The 20,505-nt window shown below is 43.2% G+C and overlaps 1 protein-coding gene across 3 annotated transcripts in view; it reads right to left on the reverse strand.

Annotated features, from left to right (window-relative positions):
- Nucleotides 1-20,505, reverse strand: part of LOC141243255 (endoplasmic reticulum metallopeptidase 1-like) — a 135,297-nt gene that overhangs the window by 77,384 nt on the left and 37,408 nt on the right. For all 3 annotated transcript variants that reach the window (XR_012307661.1, XM_073668918.1, XM_073668926.1), the window contains exons 2-5: nucleotides 17,636-17,925; nucleotides 15,374-15,501; nucleotides 14,738-14,843; nucleotides 8,061-8,207 (exon numbers count right to left, since the gene is read on the reverse strand). Coding sequence is in view for 2 of the 3 variants with exons in the window: in XM_073668918.1 (XP_073525019.1) it covers nucleotides 8,061-8,207; nucleotides 14,738-14,843; nucleotides 15,374-15,501; nucleotides 17,636-17,925 (671 nt within the window). In the remaining variant the exon portion in view is untranslated. The remainder of the gene's footprint in view (nucleotides 1-8,060; nucleotides 8,208-14,737; nucleotides 14,844-15,373; nucleotides 15,502-17,635; nucleotides 17,926-20,505) is intronic.

Raw genomic sequence — 20,505 nt, forward strand, 5'->3', positions numbered from 1 at the left:
TTCCCTCTAGGAGGGAGGGGCAGGAGCAGCGATTTGATCACAAGTCAATTATCCCTGCAATTCCCTATCTTATCTATTGAGGACCTGCGGTACCGGAGCCGCCCTTTCCAACTCTAAAGGACCTACGGTGACGCGCACCCAGCCCCAAGTCAGATGGTCTGCAGCCGGTCACGTGGTCAGTGACTTGGAACCCGGAAGCGACAGTCACAGACAGCGGTCCGCAGCACGTGGTGAGCACACCGGCCCGCATTTGGTGGTGAGAACCACCATCCCTCTACCTTCTGGCAGTCACCGGGTGCACAACTCCACCAGGTGAATTGCCTTTTGGCTGTCCTCAATTCAATTTGGTCCACCCGGTCCTTCACACAGCACGCTTTTTCCTTTTCTTCTTTTTCAATTACATGAAGACACAGAAGGATTTGAACAAGCATACAAACACCAAAGACCCCCACTACCAGCAGATGAAAGCACACATTTGCAGCCAACACCTCAGTGTTAGCGCAAACTCATGCCTTGCAGGTGTGTGTGGCTGTCAGCCATATGCAGCATAGGTTTTGTGTGTCCTTACCCTCAGACTTGGTGTAAAGTCTAATATCAATTAAATGTGGCAGCTGCTGCTCTTTTATTTATAGAATTTTTTTGTGCCATTGACGTATGGTAAAACGCAAGTGTAAACTCTGCCTTATGGCCCCATTTCCCAAAACGAAAAAGAATGCCAACTCTCAGCAGACTTCATATTGCATTCCTTAAGCCATTGCTATTCATCGGCAATCACACAGCAGTACTTATTAATAATTTTTAGAAAGGATTACTGCGCTAGTGTTTTTGACACCCTTCCAAGAAAAATCAGACAAAACTTTTATTTCATAAGTCAAGCCAAAAAGTCTTTCTTATAGGGGTTTTCCAGGAATGTGAGAAAAATAGCTCCCATAACATATTCAAACGGCAGCCAGTCCTAGACATGTGTCAGGACGGGTTTGCAAACTGAAGAAACACAGCTCGAGACCTGTGTCTCAATGACATAAGAACAGCATCGCAAACACATGTACCTCACTCAGCTTGTTGTGAAGCAAGAAAGTAACTGTTCAATGGAGAATTCAACTCTAATAGAGGTTACATACTGTATTAGCAAAATCACTTTTTATATTAGCAAGAGCAATTCAAAAATAAACTGCAGCAGAGAGCTCCTGATCTTGGCACTGAGTCTGACAGCAGAACATAGTCCACATTTTATGGCAACAGGGGCGTAACGACTGGGCCCATGCAAGTGAGGGGCAAATGGACAATAAACCAAATTCTCAAGGATAGCAAAATACCAATAGCAAGGTGACAGGTGACTTGCTGTATCCTGTAGTGTATTTAAGGGGTGGTCCGAAATACAACTTCAATTTTCATCCTAAATCCCGATCTATTCATTGCCATAATCAAAACTATTTTCTAATATATTTGAATTAAAAATTCCATATCCTTCCCTAACTATACTAACTGCTTTTACTAACTGCTTTTATTTTCCAACTTCCTTTTTGATGACGCTTCAATTGAGAATCCAAGTGCATGCTGGGATACTTAAACGAAGAGTCATCAGAGGGCATAGACAAGTGACGTCACTTGTCTCTGCATGCTTGGTAGTCTTACAACACACACTAACAGCGCACTGTGGTGCCGACTCGTTACTACTGATCTGAGACGGCACAGTCTTTGTGCACATCACATAGTGCACATTGGGACTAGCTGAGCCCTTGCAACGGAGGTCACTGATGACGCTTCATTTCAGGGAAGCAGGAGAGGCTGTGACAGTGACCGCAGCCTCTTCCCTCTGATGACGCTTCATTTGAGTATCCCAGCATGCACTGAAAATTCTCAAACGCAGCGTCATCAAAAAGGAAGTTCTTAAAGAAATGTAAAAGAGTGATAGAGAGTTTGGAATTCAAGTACAGTATATCAGAAAATAGTTTAGACTATGGTATTAAATAGAGAAACACATCTGTATTGAGCATGAAAATTAAGTGGTATTTCATATCCCCCCTTTAATATTGTGCTTTGGAGTTGCTAAATACACCTGCCTTTTTTTCTGTGATGTTTTTTAAATTAGGTGCCTTTTGTTAAATTACTTTTAAATTTTTGTGTAGGGGTTCGCAAGACAATGAAGACTCTTGACATGGGTTGTGAGATTGCGTATTTTGGACAAAATATCAACCAATACTTCATGCATTTTTACCATTTCATCTTTTTCAACTTGGTGCACATTTTTTCATTTTTTAAGCAGGATGCATCGAGACTCTTTAAAGGGAATCTGTCACCCCCTGGTACGTATATATAACCTATTACTATGGGCATACAGGTGATAGGAATGTAAATCCATTCATACCTGTATGCCTCATATTAATGGTCTTGTTTTGTGAAATCTTATAATATATCTTTATGTTAATGATTCCTTTCAGGCCCCAGGGCTGGAAGGAATCACCGCCTCCTGTCTTCATTAGAATAGTACCCCCCTCCCCTGAACATCACAGTGTCCTGTGATGTGTAGTTGTGGCGGTGTAATCCTGCGCCTACGCGTTGAAATCCCTTCACGATCCTCCCTCCCATGGGAGAAAGTCTCCGTGACTGCGCCTGCGCAGAATATCATGGAATACACTAGTCTGTGATCTTCTGCGCAGGTGCCGGTGAGTCACAGAGACTTTCTTCCATAGAGGGAGGATCGTGGAGGGAGTTCAACAAGCAGGCGCGGATTACAGCGCTGCAACTGCAAGTCACAGGAGGGGGGTACTACTCTAATGAAGACAGGAGGCGGTAATTCTTACCGGGCTTGGGGCCTGGAAGGGATCATTAAAATAAAGATAAAATATAAGATTTCACAAAACAAGACCGCTAATATGAGGCATACAGGTAGGACTAGATTAACATTTCTATCACCTGTATGCCCATATTAATAGGTTATATACGTCCCAGGGGGGTGACAGATTCCCTTTAATGTTGGTTGGGGGCACTGGGGTGTCTGTCTTTGTGGCGAGCACCTATATAGTGCTGGGCAGCATACCTGATCTAAATGTATAGACGTCACTAATAGTCTGTAATGTATTTTTTTATTTTATGCCCTTTTTTGGTGAATTCATCGAGCCAAGAAATTAACCTACAAACTCAAAGAAGTAAGACAGCCAACGTAATAGAAAAATCTCATAAATCTTTATTAACACAAATATTTAAAAACAGGATGCATCCCCCTGGAAGAAGCGACCGTGAAATGCACGTTGGTGCCATCTAAATCAGTCATACTCGCCACTTATTTTATGTCTCTGCTATTGAGTCTTGATTTTTAAATGTTTCCTCATTGTTGCCTTTATCTAAGGGATAGCACTTTGCACGTTTTACCCCTATTTTCCTTATGTAAGTGTTCTATGGGTATAAGCATATTGGACTTTAGCAAATACCATATTCAAACAATGATGGAGTGTCTCTGATATATGATGTGTTTTTTTCACACTGGTGTATATATACAGTACAGAGCAAAAGTTTGGACACACCTTCTCATTTAAAGATTTTTCTGTATTTTCATGACTATGAAAATTGTACATTCACACTGAAGGCATCAAAACTATGAATTAACACATGTGGAATTATATACGTAACAAAAAAGTGTGAAACAACTGAAAATATGTCTTATATTCTAGGTTCTTCAAAGTAGCCACCTTTTGCTTTGATGACTGCTTTGCACACTCTTGGCATTCTCTTGATGAGCTTCAAGAGGTAGTCACCGGAAATGGTTTTCACTTCACAGGTGTGCCCTGTCAGGTTTAATAAGTGGGATTTCTTGCCTTATAAATGGGGTTGGGACCATCAGTTGTGTTGTACAGAAGTCTGGTGGATACACAGCTGATAGTCCTACTGAATAGACTGTTAGAATTTGTATTATGGAAAGAAAAAAGCAGCTAAGTAAAGAAAAACGAGTGGCCATCATTACTTTAAGAAATGAAGGTCAGTCAGTCTGAAAAATTGGGAAAACTTTGAAAGTGTCCCCAAGTGCAGTTGCAAAAACCATCAAGCGCTACAAAGAAACTGGCTCACATGAGGACCGCCCCCAGAAAGGAAGACCAATAGTCACCTCTGCTTCTGAGGATAAGTTTATCCGAGTCACCAGCCTCAGAAATCGCAGGTTAACAGCAGCTCAGATTAGAGACCAGGTCAATGCCACACAGAGTTCTAGCAGCAGACACATCTCTACAACAACTGTTAAGAGGAGACTTTGTGCAGCAGGCCTTCATGGTAAAATAGCTGCTAGGAAACCACTGCTAAGGACAGGCAACAAGCAGAAGAGACTTTTTGGGCTAAAGAACACAAGGAATGGACATTAGACCAGTGGAAATCTGTGCTTTGGTCTGATGAGTCCAAATTTGAGATCTTTGGTTCCAACCACCGTGTCTTTGTGCGACGCAGAAAAGGTGAACGGATGGACTCTACATGCCTGGCTCCCACCGTGAAGCATGGAGGAGGAGGTGTGATGGTGTGGGGGTGCTTTGCTGGTGACACTGTTGGGGATTTATTCAAGATTGAAGGCATACTGAACCAGCATGGCTACCACAGCATCTTGCAGCGGCATGCTATTCCATCCGGTTTGTGTTTAGTTGGACCATCCTTTATTTTTCAACAGGACAATGACCCCAAACACACCTCCAGGCTGTGTAAGGGCTATTTGACCAAGAAGGAGAGTGATGGGGTGCTACACCAGATGACTTGGCCTCCACAGTCAGCAGACCTGAACCCAATCGAGATGGTTTGGGGTGAACTGGACCGCAGAGTGAAGGCAAAAGAGACAACAAGTGCTAAGCATCTCTGGGAACTCCTTCAAGATTGTTGGAAGACCATTTCCGGTGACTACCTCTTGAAGCTCATGAAGAGAATGCCAAGAGTGTGCAAAGCAGTCATCAAAGGAAAAGGTGGCTACTTTGAAGAACGTAGAATATAAGACATATTTTCAGTTGTTTCACACTTTTTGTTAAGTATATAATTCCACAAGTGTTAATTCATAGTTTTGATGCCTTCAGTGTGAATGTACAATTCTCATAGTCATGAAAATACAGAAAAATCTTTAAATGAGAAGGTGTGTCCAAACTTTTGGTCTGTACTGTATATATATATGATTTTTTTGTACTGGGATATACAGTGGGGAAAAAAAGTATTTTGTCAGCCACCAATTGTGCAAGTTCTCTCACTTTAAAAGATGAGAGAGGCCTGTAATTGACATCATTGGTAGACCTCAGCACAATTGGTGGCTGACAAAATACTTTTTTTCCCCACTGGATGTCTCCATTTATCCATGCTTTTTTCTTTTGCTGCACTGGCTCCAATTAGAAGTCTAAGGTTATATTGTGGAGCATGAGTTCCCTCTAGTGGCTAATTCTGGTTTGACTGATTTATGATTTTTTTCTACTATTTTTCCTATTTTTAACTCATGTTTTTAAATAATCATGTTAATAAAGATTTCTAAGATGTTTCTATTATGTTGGCTGTCTTACTTCCATGAGTTTGTAGGTTAATTAGTTTATTTGGAAGTGCCTTACTATTTAATATGGTTTGCTAGGTTGAGCATCGAGCCAAGAAATTGTTATTGTTCCCCGTATTCCATGGGCCATAACGTCTATTTTATTTTTGTGACACTGTAGCTTTGTGCAATCTTGTTTTTAAGCAGAACAATTTTAGATTTTTTTTGTAACATTGTAGAGTACACAAGTTAATATACAATTTCTAGGATTCTTTTTATTATAGGAGAAAACATTTAAAAAATGAGATTGCGTTTTTTGTTGATTTTTGGTTGTTTACATTATTGGACAAAAAATAAATGTGTGCTATTTTTCAATTTGCAGCTTAGAAACATTTAGCAAAAATCACTGAAAACTATTTTGTTGTTTTATTCATGTTCATAATTTTTTCACCTAGTTTTTAGCTTTTGCCTGTTATGTAACTTACTTTAATAATTAAAAAAAAAAATACATAAATTTAAAAAATATATATATATATATATATATATATATAAATGTATGTTTCTAAAATATATGTTGACAAAATTCATTGACAACTTTTCAAGCATACGTAAAATAATAAAACTGGACGGTAGAGATGAGCAGATCAAGCGGCAGAGGATCAACTTCAAGTCAAATTTCCAAGTTCCCACGATTTCGAACATTTTGCAATTCAAATGCCCGAAACCATTTCCCACACTGCTAAAGTATTACCCTTAATGCCCTGCAGCAATGTCATCACATGGTGTAATGCGGTAAATTAGGGGAGCTATTACAGCCATTATAAAATATAGGGCCTGGCCAAGGAGTGCTATTTTGTAATGATAGGAGGTAAGAGTGCACAGCTCATTCCACCTAGGGACAAAAAAAAAGCCAAGTCTGATTATGTTGTACCACTGCAGTGTTGAAGCACATTAAAAGTGTGAGTGGTACTCTGAGTCCAAAGATTCAATTGCTATAGGGAAGAGCTTTACCTCCAGGGTAGGGTGACACGAGTGTATAAAAAAATAAATAAAAATAATGTCCCAATTTTCATCCAGAAAAGTGGAATGATTTTTTTTCTCACTTGTCATTTGTGTGCAGTCTTGTTTTTTTAGTGACCAGCTATTAATCTTTTACAGGACCATTTACAGTTTCCTATGCTGCAGAATTGTAATGTATTCGTAAAAATTGGATGACATACTGTGGCTCCATATAGCATCCGATTTTTTTTCTCCCACCAATCCGATTTCACAGTGAAATCGCAGCATGCTGCAATTTTTTTCATAAACTGATGCTGTCAGCGGAAAAAAAATTGGTCATCAACGCTGTCCCATTTCATAACATTGGCCCAAGTGTTGTCCGATAAAAAAAAAATCAGAGAGCACTTGTCCGATTTATATCGTGGTGTGAGCGAGCCCTTATAGTCACCAATTGTGATTGAATTGATTAATCTGAGATACACTGCAGCAACACTACTTTGATAATATCAGGTTTTTTTTATTCTTCACACACTGCAAACAAGGAGGGCTATATTAAACCCCTCAGTGCTAATTTGGCATACTCTTGTTCCCCTTTCCCTTTAGTTTCCTCTCTCTCCCTCATTCCCTGTACATCCCCTCCCTCCCTTATTCGCTTTCCCTCCTTCTCTGCCTCTCCCTTCTATTGTTTGTTCCCTTTCCCTCCCTCCCCTCGTTCCCTCCCACCCACTCCCTCGTTTCTTCAACCTCCAACCCCTTATTCTCACTTTATCCCTCACCTCCTTTTTTCCTTTTTCTCCCTACCTCCAATCCCTCATCCCCTCTCCCCATAACTCTCTTCCACTCCTACCTCATTCCCTCGCTCTTCACTTTCTTATTCCCTCTCCTCTTTTGAATCCCAATCCCTCCCACTCCTCTCGTTTCCTCTCCTTCCCTTTATTCCCTCTTCCTTCCCCCTCCCTTCTCTCATTCACTCTCCCTCTTTCTCCTCTTTTTTTTCCAGGCAATTAGTGGATTTTCAGTATTGCAAAAGATCCATTTGTGGGGAAAATTTGGAAAATCTGAATTCAAAAACATATGCTGATCTCTACTGGACAACCCTTGTGGCCTTTGCTAAGCTCAAGATTGACATGAATACAATTAAAAGAGAGCAGTACTGTACTATAACAGTTAATTAATAAAGATATACTCTGTTTCTGGCCAGTAGTGCAGGAGGACAGCTGTCAATCATAGTTGCTTGTGCCAATACTCTCATGCATATGTACAAAAGAATGCAGGAGGTACCATGAATCAATTTGTGTGAGGGTTGTTCAGAATTAGAAATCCATGGCTTTCAGGTCAGCTGCATTCACTTTAATAGTGCTGAGTTTTAATACCTAGCAACTCTAATTCCGAGTAACCCCTTTCAAACCATTAAATCTTACAAGCCAACAAAAATTTCTATAGTTAACTCTTAGGAAAACAAGGAATTTAGTTCAAATAATTTTAGTTCAGTATTAAAGAAACAAACCATGATACAGTATATTAAGAACAACTATAAAATATCATAGGCTATTGATTTTATAGGGAAAAAAACAGAAAAGACCTGTTATGTTGCCAAAATCTCTGTAAATACGAAAATCTGTATCTGAAGGAATAATGCCGCTCTGGAATATATCTTGGGCCACCACAGATGCAAAGGGATGAATCGCAGCTGCAGAATAAGCTTGTACAAGCCATGGATTTTCAGGTCCTGCAACAATAGAGATAAGCAAAAAACATAAAATGGCTTCCTATTATAGTTGATCAAAACATTTTGCAGGACCCTGGTCCAGCAGCCCCTTGTGTCCATGATGGCCAGACCTGACCTTGCAAATCTACTCTTACCTGATGGCATCTTTGGCCCTTTTTCTGATTAGTAGGCCATGCATACATTGTCACAACAATGACATTGCGCCAGACATAGTAATGAGGCACCAAGGATACAGATAGGATGAGGTTCACAGGGATCTGGGATGGTGGCCATAGACTACCAATATGGCTGCTAAACTAGGGTCCTATGAATCATTTTTTATCAGCTTTACCACTTAAATAACATTTCCTGCAGAAGATCATGACCAGAATTACTTGGTAAGAATCCATTTTTCATATATGCATAGAAGTGCCAACTAAGTGTTTCTTGACGTGCATTGTACATATACAACTGTGTGGAAGTGACTGCCTATGTCAATATGATTCAGGTAGGAATCAGAGATTACGATGTACAATTAGTCTGTATGGCAAGTATAGTTCCTGAAGGAGAAAGTAAGCAGGCATCAGACTGTATTGTATGGATGTATATTGTGATCACTCAGCATCAATCTGGCCACTTGTGGGGGGGTGAACTATTTATAATTATGCCAGGTGTATTATTCCTTTGTCCAGTAAGTCATGAGCCATTGTTTCATCTAAGACTGTCTGTTATGATCTGCTACAGAGACTAAGGAAAGACAGGAGATCTGTCCCTACAATAGAACTAAACTGGATCCCTACGATGTAACGGGGAACCTGATCCTGCGATCAGACCCGCTAAAGTCCTCGGCTAGTCTGTACGAAGACCTATAGATATGAGGGAGGAATCCCTACAAGAACTAGGGACTGACAAACACACAACAAAAAGCATAGAGGTCAGAAGACCTAGCAAAACTAACAGAGAACGGCAACAGAGCACCAAGCTAGCTCAAGAGTAGTAAATACAATGAAGTCCAGCAAGGCAAGGAGGGCGGAGCCGGATTAAATAGGCAAAAATGGTCATGTGACCAGCAAACTCAAAAAAAACCTAACAGGAGAGTTCTAACAGTACCCCCTCTTCTAAGAGGATCCTCCGGATCCCCTAGGCCCAGGCTTACCAGGAAACCTCCTGTGAAACGCTCTGACAAGTCTGGAAGCAGAAACATCATCCGCCCTCACCCATGAGTTATCCTCAGGTCCGAAACCCTTCCAAGCGATGAGATACTGCAAACTACCTCTATACCGTCTAGAATTTAGGATGCGGAAATTTCATATTCCCCGTCCTCCACCACCGGAGGAACAGTGGCAGAGGAGTCACCATCCGACACATCAGCTTTTTTCAATAGAGAAACATGAAACACCGGGTTAATCTTCCAGGACGTAGGAACCTCCAACCTAACAGCAGATTGGTTAACTATCTGAAGCACCTTAAAGGGCCCTACGAACTTGGGACCCAATTTTTTAGAAGGAATCCTCAATCGCAGATTCTTAGAGGACAACCAAACCATGTCACCAACAGCAAACAAAACCTCTTGCCGTTTCCTATCAAAGTACCTCTTAGATTTTTTGTTAGCCTCCTGAAGATTACCACGCACATCCGTCCAAACTCTCTCCAAATCACCGGAAAAACTCTCCTCCTCAGGCACAGCCAAAACCAATTTGGAGAATGACCCAAAAGACGGATGTCTCCCAGAACAACAAAAAAAAAGGCGAACACCCAGCAGAAGAGGATGTATGGTTGTTAAGAGCAAATTCAGCAAGTGGCAGAAACTCAGACCACCCCTCTTGATTGTCTGCCACAAAACAACGCAAGAACTGCTCAACATCCTGGTTCTTCCTTTCTGTCTGGCCATTAGACTCGGGATGATATCCAGATGAAAACGACAAATGAACTCCCAACCTGTCACAAAAGGCACGCCAAAAACGAGCCACGAACTGAGGTCCCCTATCAGAAACAATGTCAGTAGGAACACCATGTAGTCTGACAATTTCCTTGACAAAGGCCTTAGCGAGTGTCTTAGCGCAGGGCAGTTTGATGAAGGGAACCAAGTGACATATCTTGCTAAAACGGTCCACGACCACCCAGATGACCGTGAAACCTTCAGAGGGGGGAAGGTCAGTAATAAAGTCCATAGCCAGATGTGTCCAAGGTGCACTAGGAACCTCCAGAGGGCAAAGCAACCCCGCAGCAGGAGCATGCGAAGACTTGGATCTTGCACACACAGTACATTGGCGCACCCACTTAATGACTTCCTTCTGCCATCCAGGCCACCAAAAACTGCGACCCACAAGTCTCTTGGTCTCAGAAATTCCTGGATGACCTGCCAACCGAGACTCAGGACACTCCACAAACAAATCTCTCCTAAAGGTCCTAGGCACAAACAACCTCCCATGGGGAGTGTTAGATGGGGCATTCTCCTGAGCTTTAAGAATCTCATCCTCCAAAACGGAGTCCAAAGCAGCAATCACAACACCTTCTTGTAAAATGGTCTCCTCTTCCTCCTCAACACCAACCATGGGAGAAAAGCTGCGAGACAAAGCATCCGCTTTAACATTCTTGGTACCCGGGATGTAAGTAACGGAAAAATTAAACCGCGAGAAAAAAAGTGCCCACCTAGCCTGACGGGCATTCAAGCGCTTGGCAGCATCAAGATAGATCAGATTTTTATGATCAGTGAAAACCTGAATGGGAAATTCAGCACCTTCCAAGAGGTGACGCCAGTGTTCAAATGCGAGTTTAATCGCCAGCAATTCCCGATTACCAATATCGTAATTAAGTTCAGTCTCAGAAAATTTCTTTGAAAAAAAGGCACAGGGATGTACTCCATCCTTGTTTTCCTGAGACAACACCGCACCGACCCCCACCGAAGAAGCATCAACCTCAACCAAAAAACGGCTTAGTCACATCAGGCTGCATAAGGATGGGAGCAGAGGTGAACCTCTCCTTTAGAAACACAAAAGCTTCAATGGCCTCAGAAGTCCACTGAACCGCATTAGCACCTTTCCTGGTGAGATCGGTCAGCGGTTTGACAATAATAGAAAAATTTTTTATGAATTTTCTGTAATAATTGGCGAAACCCAAAAACCTCTGTATCGATTTCAAACCAATAGGCCTAGGCCATTCCTGCACAGCTTGAACTTTAACCGGATCCATCTCAAAACCTTCACTGGAGATAATGTAGCCCAAAAAACTAATTCTCTGTACAGCGAACTCACATTTCTCCAGCTTAGCAAAAAGCGAATTGTCCATTAATAACTGTAATACCTCACGTACGCTCCGCCAATGAGACTCCAGATCAGGCGAATAAATCAGAATGTCATCCAAATACACAACCACATTTTTGCCGATTAAAGGTCTAAGGATGTCATTAATAAGATTCTGAAAAAATGCTGGAGCATTGGTAAGACTAAAAGGCATCACCAGATTCTCAAAATGACCCACAGGAGTGTTAAAAGCAGTCTTCCATTCATCACCCTCCTTCATGCGCAACAAATTGTATGCCCCCCGGAGATCAATTTTAGAGAACCACTTGGCCCCCACTAACTGGTTAAATAAATCAGGAATCAATGGCAGTGGGTAAGGATTGCGTACAGTAATTTTATTAATCTCACGAAAGTCCAGACAAGGACGTAAACTGCCATCTTTTTTTTTTACAAAAAAAAATCCAACAGCCACAGGAGACTTGGAAGGCCTAATGTGACCGGCGGCCAAGCTTGTCTGTATGTATTCCTCCAAAGCCTTTCTCTCAGTAATAGTCAGATTAAATAAACGACTTTTAGGAAGAGTCGCTCCAGGGACAAATTCAATGGTACAATCATAGTCTCTATGGGGAGGCAAAATTTGCGACTCCTCCTCAGAAAAAACTCTCCAAAAATCCTGAATAGGTACAGGTAATTCCCCTTTTTCCACAGCAGCAATGCGCCCGTTACACCACTTGTCATAACACTTAGGGCTCCAGGACTTAATTTCATTGGTAGACCAATCCAATACAGGATTGTGCAATTTTAACCAGGGTAACCCCAATATTACTGGAGAAGGCAAATTATCCAATACCACCAAATCCAAATTCTCTTGATGAATACCATTAATAGTGAGGGGAAATTCACAGATCTTGCAAGTAACACTCTTCAAGGGAGAGCCATCAACAGAAACCACAGAAATAGGGGATGACAAAGTTTTAGGTTCTAATCTAAGTTTTTCCAAGAATCCCCCATCAATCACATTCAGAGTAGAACCACAATCCAAAAATACCCGAAATTCAATTAATTCATCCTGAGCAGCAGTAGTGGCAGATAGGAATACTCCCTTAGAATTTAAACAGGCAATACGGGCATGACTGACCATTTTTTTTTCTTTCTTCATACGAAGCACACAGCTCTTAATAAAATGACCAGAATTTCCACAATAGAAGCACAAGCCTTCAGAAAGCCTGCGGTCTTTTTCCTGAGAGCGGGGTGCCATCGCCTCAATCTCCATCGGCTCTCCATTGTCAGCACAGACCCTCTCAAGACTCGGAGCTGACATAGCAGAGGATTTGCTCTCATTAATCCTTGCACGCAGTCTCCTGTCCACCCGTATAGCTAATTGCATTGCCTCCTGCAAGTTTCCAGGTGTGGGATAAGCAATCAGTAAATCCTTAACCCTTTCACCTAGCCCTGCAAGAAACAAGCTTTTCAAAGCTGAATCGTTCCACCCCACCTGGGCAGACCACCGACGGAAGTGAGAACAATATTTTTCCACATTACCCGATCCCTGCCTCAAACGTCTTAATTCAGACTCAGCAGATGAGACACGATCAGGATCATCGTACAACAAACCCAAAGCAGAAAAAAAACTATCCACTGATCTAAAGCACGGATCACTAGGTTGGAGAGAGAAGGCCCATCCCTGAGGATCTTTGCGCAAAAGTGACATTATGAACCCTATGCGCTGTGATTCATCACCAGAGGATCCGGGTCTCAAACGAAAATACAATAAACAAGCATTTTTAAAAGAAAAAAAATCTTGTTGTTCGCCAAAAAATAAATCAGGCAGACGTACCTTTGGTTCAACAAAATGTGCTCTAGGACAGCTACTCACGTGTTGTTGGAGCTTGACCACTTCCAGAGAGAGTCCCTGCAAGCGTTGAGCCAAATCTTGAACCGAGACCATGATGGAAAACTGGAGGTCTTTCCTTAGAGAAATTTTTATTTTTTTTTTTTTTTTTTTCTTTTAGGGCTGGACTTACTGTTATGATCTGCTACAGAGACTAAGGAAAGACAGGAGATCTGTCCCTAAAATAGAACTAAACTGGATCCCTACGATGTAACGGGGAACCTGATCCTGCGATCAGACCCGCTAAAGTCCTCGGCTAGTCTGTACGAAGACCTATAGATATGAGGGAGGAATCCCTACAAGAACTAGGGACTGGGATAAGTTAGCAGAAATAGTAGCAGTCAAAGACAAACACACAACAAAAAGCATAGAGGTCAGAAGACCTAGCAAAACTAACAGAGAACAGCAACAGAGCACCAAGCTAGCTCAAGAGTAGTAAATACAATGAAGTCCAGCAAGGCAAGGAGGGCAGAGCCGGATTAAATAGGCAAAAATGGTCATGTGACCAGCAAACTCAAAAAAAAACTAACAGGAGAGTTCTAACACTGTCCTGTGCTCATTTTTGTATGCTAATTTGTGGAATGCCTGCTGATTACAGATTGCATCAGCCCCCTGCGGTGTACTAGTCTGCATCATTTTGAGGACAATTATGCAGGCTAAGTGAACTAGAAAACAATGAGGGAACAGCCATGATTATCTCCTCCCTTCAATCCTGGGAGGCACAATGCCCTAAAATGGGAGCTGTGGGACATACTAGGGGCCTGCTCCTGTCACCGGTTTGATTCTACAGGACTTCAGCCTAGGGACCATGGTTCCAGCTGGTGGTTTAAATAACTGCTCCACTGCCCAACTCTGAGCCTACGAATTCGTTTGGAGAATCCAGGTTGGGAAAATACAGTCACCTGGCCACATACCCTGCTGTGCTCGGTCAGCTTCCTAAGCTTGCCGCTACCTCCTCTCAATGGGTGCCCACCAAAAGCGGGGTGCTGCTGGCTCGGGTAGTTGGCCCTGGATGCGCTGAAATCACAGAGATGCTAATCCCTAGAGAGCCAGCGGAAGAGTGAGACTATCACTTGCACCATCTTGTATCCTTGCTGGGAATATACTATATGTTGTTGACTGTTGCTTACCCAATAAAGTCTAACGAGAGATTGGTACCCTCATCATGTGTTGTCTGCGTAGTGTTCTGCCCACGGGAAAAAAGTACAGGCATTCAGTGGGATGAGCCCCAACCCATGCGATCTTTCTAAAGATAACCGGACCAGCGGATGAGAGCACCCACTGACCCCCATGTATCCACATAAGTGTATGCTAACACTATGTCAGATACAGTCATGGTAAGAGAGATCCCATTTCAGAAACTGCATTTGGCCATTATGCAATGTTATATAAGACATTTATGTCAGGAAGATACTTACCGGTCTGGAATACTAGTTCTTTCCCTCCTACTCCTGCAGCCTCCAGGTTGAGAAAAGCACGAACCAGTTTGGCCCATTGGTGCTGAGTGATGAATCCATGACTTCCCTGTCCAGAGAGAATCAAGTGAATTGTTACTCACTTTACATGACCTGTCATTCTTGTTGAGTGCTATCCTATTGAAGCAAACCAGTGTAAATTAACAGTGCTTCATCTACTGAGATAAGAAAATATTAAAGTCCCCTGACCCACATAGACATGAATGCTCAGTTTAGCCAAGCATGCATGCTTTCAGTGAGGAGAGAACAACTCTGATGGAGGCTTATATTTCTTGAGAGCAAAGTATAGGGCAAGTTCTGCACAGTGGAGCCTCCTAGTCACCCGGCTGTGCAGAAACTTGTGTCTGGCCCTATTCACAGGCACAGGAACATGCTGTAGTTCCCTGCACAGCAAAGTGGCCATAATGCTATAATGCAGTAAAAAAAAAACACAGTGAAGGGGACGCAATGCTACACCAGTGCTGTGATCTCTTAACTCTAAGAATAATTGGGTACAAAAATGGATACCATTGTTTTATAAGAAGGGCACACCCCTTTATAATAACTGCAAGTCTGTTATAAAAGGAAAATTCATGTTACCTGAAATAGATTCTCTTCTGCACCATTGAAAAGGAAAATGATGGCATGCATCAATGGATGAGATGTGCGTGACAAGGAACTCAGGATTTCAAGCATAACGGCACAGCTCACGGCATCATCACTGGCACCTACAGTAATATTACATCACACAGCAACATTTCACTGAGAGATCACATTGTTGTTATACACCAAGAAGCAGTGATTATGGATGGAACTTCTAAAAGGGAGAGCTATCTAATGCTCCAAGTGAAGCATGGTATACAGCTATAGTAAATTTCCTCATGCCAGGAGTACCATCCAGGATTTGTAGGCACCACAGGTTTAATGTGGGAGTTGTTGAGTGTCTTACATTCGATGGGAGACAAGTCTGGTGTCGCTGCATGCATGAATGCACGTTTAGGCCATGTAGGCTGCTCAAAGTAATACAAGTAACATGTGGCCTGGCGTTGTCGTAGTGAAAACTGACTCCTTGGACATTTTGATTTGGTAGTGGTACTGCAATTTCTCCAATGTTATCCCGAGCTGTTGGTGCACTTGGAATAAAAACTGGAGGGGTCTGGTTACTGCACATAATGCCACCCCACATCATAACACACCATAGGACCGGTGTGACCTTCCCTCATGAAGGTGTTGCAATGATTTCACACCTTCGCTTGCTGCAGAGAAAGACTGTAATGGAGGTCTATACTCTTCAGTGAGGAGTCCAGCTTTTATCTGGGACTCAATAGCAGGAGATTGACCTGGAGACCATGTGGGCAATGCCCTGAAGAGGCCCTCTGGAGTGGCATAACATATGCTAGTCAGATCTATCTGTTACGGATCCGGGTGGTGGAACCTCTGTGCTGCGGTGCAAGGAGGGACCAGAGGGGCGTAACTAGGTATCAACTCGGACTGACCAAGGTCGCACAGTGGCTCAATCAACTCCTTGAACCAGGGAAGGACCGAGCAGAGGGACCAGGTGCTACTCTGGGCCAGTCCTTGTATGAGAGCAGGTGACTCCCATGGGTCAGAAGGCAGGGACTGACCAGTACAGCTGATGAGCACGGCAGGCAGGCTGACGGGTTATCCGGGTAGACGGACTGGCAGACACCACAGATAACTGGCAGGAGCCTCCAGGTAGGCTGGCTGGTAGGCACGGCAGGTAACTGGTACGTTCTCCGGGTAGGCAGGCAAGCCTGGCCCATAGACAGACTGGCGGGTTTGGACCGTAGGCAGACCGTCGGGCTGGCGAAGACAGGTAGTCAGGCTGGAGGACTGGACTGGTAGTCAGGCTGGCGGACTGGACTGGTAGTCAGGGTGGCGGACTGGACTGGTAGTCAGGGTGGCGGACTGGACTGGTAGTCAGGCTGGTGAACTGGACTGATAGTCAGACTAGCAGCGGGACCTGAGGGCTGAAGCAGAGTTTAGAACACAGAGCTACAACCTTGCACGGACACCTCCATTTTGGAGAAGGTGCCTTTTATATAAGAAGTCCTCCGGCCATTGGCCAGGGACTCCTTAGGACGGTGCGCGGCCCCTTGAAGAGGGAGGGAGCGCGCGCCCTAAGCACAGTGCCCGGGAAGCTGCGCACGCCGGCAGCAGCAGGAGAGCCGGAGGACGCCGGGCCAGGAGCGCGGCGGTAAGGGGGACGGCGTCTCTGCCTGTCAGGGGGCAGAGACGCCGATGCTACACTATCTAGTCTTCATTCCAGGTGCAATAACAGCTCGGTATTGCATTGATTTGGTCACGCAATCAGTGCTATTGCCATTTCTCCAAATTGGCCCAGGAGATATTTTCAATACGGCAATGCCAGGCCACATGTTGCTTCTTTAACTGTGAGCAGCCTGCATGGCCTAAACATGCTGTTATTGCCTGCAGAGTCTCTGGACTTGTTGCCAATCAAGCAAATCTGGGACACTATTGTATGGCAATTGCAAAGGGAGCTGCCAGCAGCGGATCTTGATGATTTGCATGTTTGAGTGCATTCAGCGTGGCAGAATATTCTTCAGAAGACAACCATTAATAATCTAATTAATAGCATGGCAAAGCGGATAAGTGCAAGTATTTCTGCGCCTGGCATTCACACTCGATACTGAATAAATTGAGATGTTTTGAAAATGTGGTCTCCATTTTTTTAATCAAATATCATTATCATATCTACCAATCCTGTGATTTCTGGAACTGTTTGACCTTCCTTTCTTGGTGCTGCAATTTTAATGTTGAGAAGTGTAGTCTTCAAGAGGTGACCCTTAACTTTATTCAAACAAATTATGTCATTCTTACCTGGGGAGTTGGCTACAGAGTCAAAGTGGCAATTTGCTAGCACAGCATGCTGTGACCCCAAAGCCGGCTCCAATTTTACAGCAATGTTGGTTATATTATCATAGTAGCTGGTAAAATCTATTGTAAATGAACCAGTTGGCCTTTGGACATCAACTGTGATTTTGTGGATCTTGCTGCTCTTCTTTTCTATCTCGTTGATCTTGTCCAATATGTAGTTAACAGCGAGGATTTCATTTGCAGGACTCCCTACCGTCCTGGAGTCTATAGCAGCAATATGTTCTAAATAAACCCTGTAAAAATAGAAGAATAACACAATCCTCAGCAAAAAAAAAATCACAAGTCAATGACTCTATATTTCTGGAAGATAATGGAATCAAGGAGATTCAGATTTATAAAATATAAAGGTCCTTAAAAATGAACCCACCTACTTATTACATACTGTACAAACATGATATACTCTACACAAGATTTATACATAGGTACATTACATAATTATACCCACTATGTCCCCAACCATACCCACTACCTTGTGCTTAGGGAAGAAAATAATGAGCATTAACTAATTAGTGTTGAGCCACCCCCGTAGTGTTCGGGTTCGGTTCGGTTCGTCGAACACCGAGATGTTCGTGGAATTGTTCGTCGAACACCTTAGAACACTGTCGAACACCGTCAAACACCGTTAAAACCAATGGCAGGCAACTAAAAACACATAGAAAACACCTTCAAAGGTGTCCAAAAGCTGACAAACTGCTCAGAAGACACTGTCTTTAAAAAAGCCGGCCGGCAATTCAGCATCGGTACCCGACAATTTAGAACAGAAAGAATAGAGCATCACACATAGATTAGATAGATAGAAACATGTCAGCCACATATGTAATAAGTACAGTGATAGTGTTGATTACTGTACTTGTCATTTAGTGTTAAAATAAAGGATTTATTAAAAAAAAATTGGCGTGGGGTTCCCCGTAATTTTAGTCTCTAGCGGAGGTTAAGCAGACGGCTGGGGCAGATGTTTGAAGCCTGGGGGGGGGGGGTAATACCCACGGAGCTTCCCAGGCTACTAATATCAGCCCTCAGCTGAATACCTAGCCTTTACTAGCTATTAAAATGGGGGACCCCCCAAAAAAATGATGTGGGGTCACCCCTATTTTAATAGCTAGCAAAGGCTAGGCAGACAGCTGGGGGCTGATATTAATAGCCCAGGAAGGGTGCCATGAATATTGGTCCCCTCCCAGGCTAGAAACACCAGCCGTCAGCCGCCCAAGAAATGGAGCATCCATAGGATGCGCCAATTCTGGCACTTAGCCTCGCTCTTCCCACTGCCCTGTAGCGGTGGCAGTGGGGTAATAGGGCTGGGGTTGATGTCAGCTTATAATGCCAGCTGACATCAAGCCCAGGTTAGTAATGGAGAGGCGTCTATAAGACACCCCCATTACTAACCCCATAGTCAAAGTTAAAAAAAAAAACACAAACACCCAGAATAAAGTCCTTTAATTGAAATAAACACACAATTCTTTATAGTCCTAAATTAAACCATACTTACCATCACGCCCATTCCAGCTGGAGCCAATGTCTTCTGCAATAAAAGTAAAATAATAAACCAATCTCATCCTTACCTTTCCATGGTTCCCAGGATGGCTCCAGCTCTGCTACATTCACATGACAGGCTGGATCGCAGCAGAAAGCTGCCAACCAGCTTGTCATACCGCAGACACTGAGAAGCGCAGGCATGAGAGAATTCTCCTGCGCTCACTGCAAGTGCAGGAGAATTTTCCCACGCTGTCAGTGACATGCATGAGGTGAGCTGAGTTCATTGGACATGAACTTGGCTCATCTGGATGCTGACACAGCCAGACACTGAGGAGCGCAAGCATGCCTGCGCTTCTCAGTGTCTGCGGCACGGCAAGCTGGATGGCAGCTTTCTTCTGCGATCCAGCCTGTCATGTGAATGTAGCAGAGCTGGAGCTGTCCTGGGAACCATGGAAAGGTAAGGATGAGATTGGTTTATTATTTTACTTTTATAGCAGGAAATCGTTGACTTCAGCTGGAATGGGCGTGATGGTAAGTATGGTTTAATTTAGAATATTAAAAAATTGTGTGTTTATTTCAATTAAAGGACTTTATTCTGGGTGTTCTGTTTTTTTTTTTAAATACTTTACTAGAAATTCATGGCGGTCATGTCTAATATTGGCGTGACCCCATGAATTTCGGTTTAGGGCCAGCTGATAATACCAAGCTGGCCCTAACCCCTTTATTACCCAGTGAACCACCGCACCAGGGCCCTGGATGAGTTGGGTACAGCGCCAGAAGATGGCGCTTGAACGTGCCATTTTCTGGGGTGGCTGCGGACTGAAATTTGCAGCGGGGGGGGGGGGCAGAAAGCTTGGGCCTCCCTGCGCTGCGGATTCCAGCCCACAGCTGCCTAGTTGTACCTGGCTGGACACAAAAATAGGGCAAAGCCTCACGTATTTTTTTTTTTTTAATTATTTCATGAAATTCATGAAATAATTAAAAAAAAAAGGGCTTCCCTATATTGTTATGTCCGGCCAGGTACAGATAGGCAGCTGGTGGTTAGGGGCAGCCCGTTCCTGCCTGCTGTACCTGGCTGGACACAAAAATAGGGCGAAGCCCCACGTCAATTTTTTTTTAATTATTTCATGAATTTCATGAAATAATTGAAAAAAAAAAATACGTGGGGCTTCGCCCTATTTTTGTGTCCAGCCAGGTACAACTAGGCAGCTGGGGGCTTCCCCCAACCACCAGCTGCCTATTTGTACCTGGCCAGCCACAACAATATAGGAAAGCCCTTTTCTTTTTAATTATTTCATGAAAAAAAATATGCAAAAAATAAAAAAAGTTCAATGAACTCA

This window comes from Phyllobates terribilis, unplaced genomic scaffold (genome assembly GCF_046119375.1).
Source record: "Phyllobates terribilis strain yellow unplaced genomic scaffold, ASM4611937v1 Scaffold_1__5_contigs__length_1240528914, whole genome shotgun sequence".
NCBI classification, from domain to species: Eukaryota; Metazoa; Chordata; class Amphibia; order Anura; family Dendrobatidae; genus Phyllobates; species Phyllobates terribilis.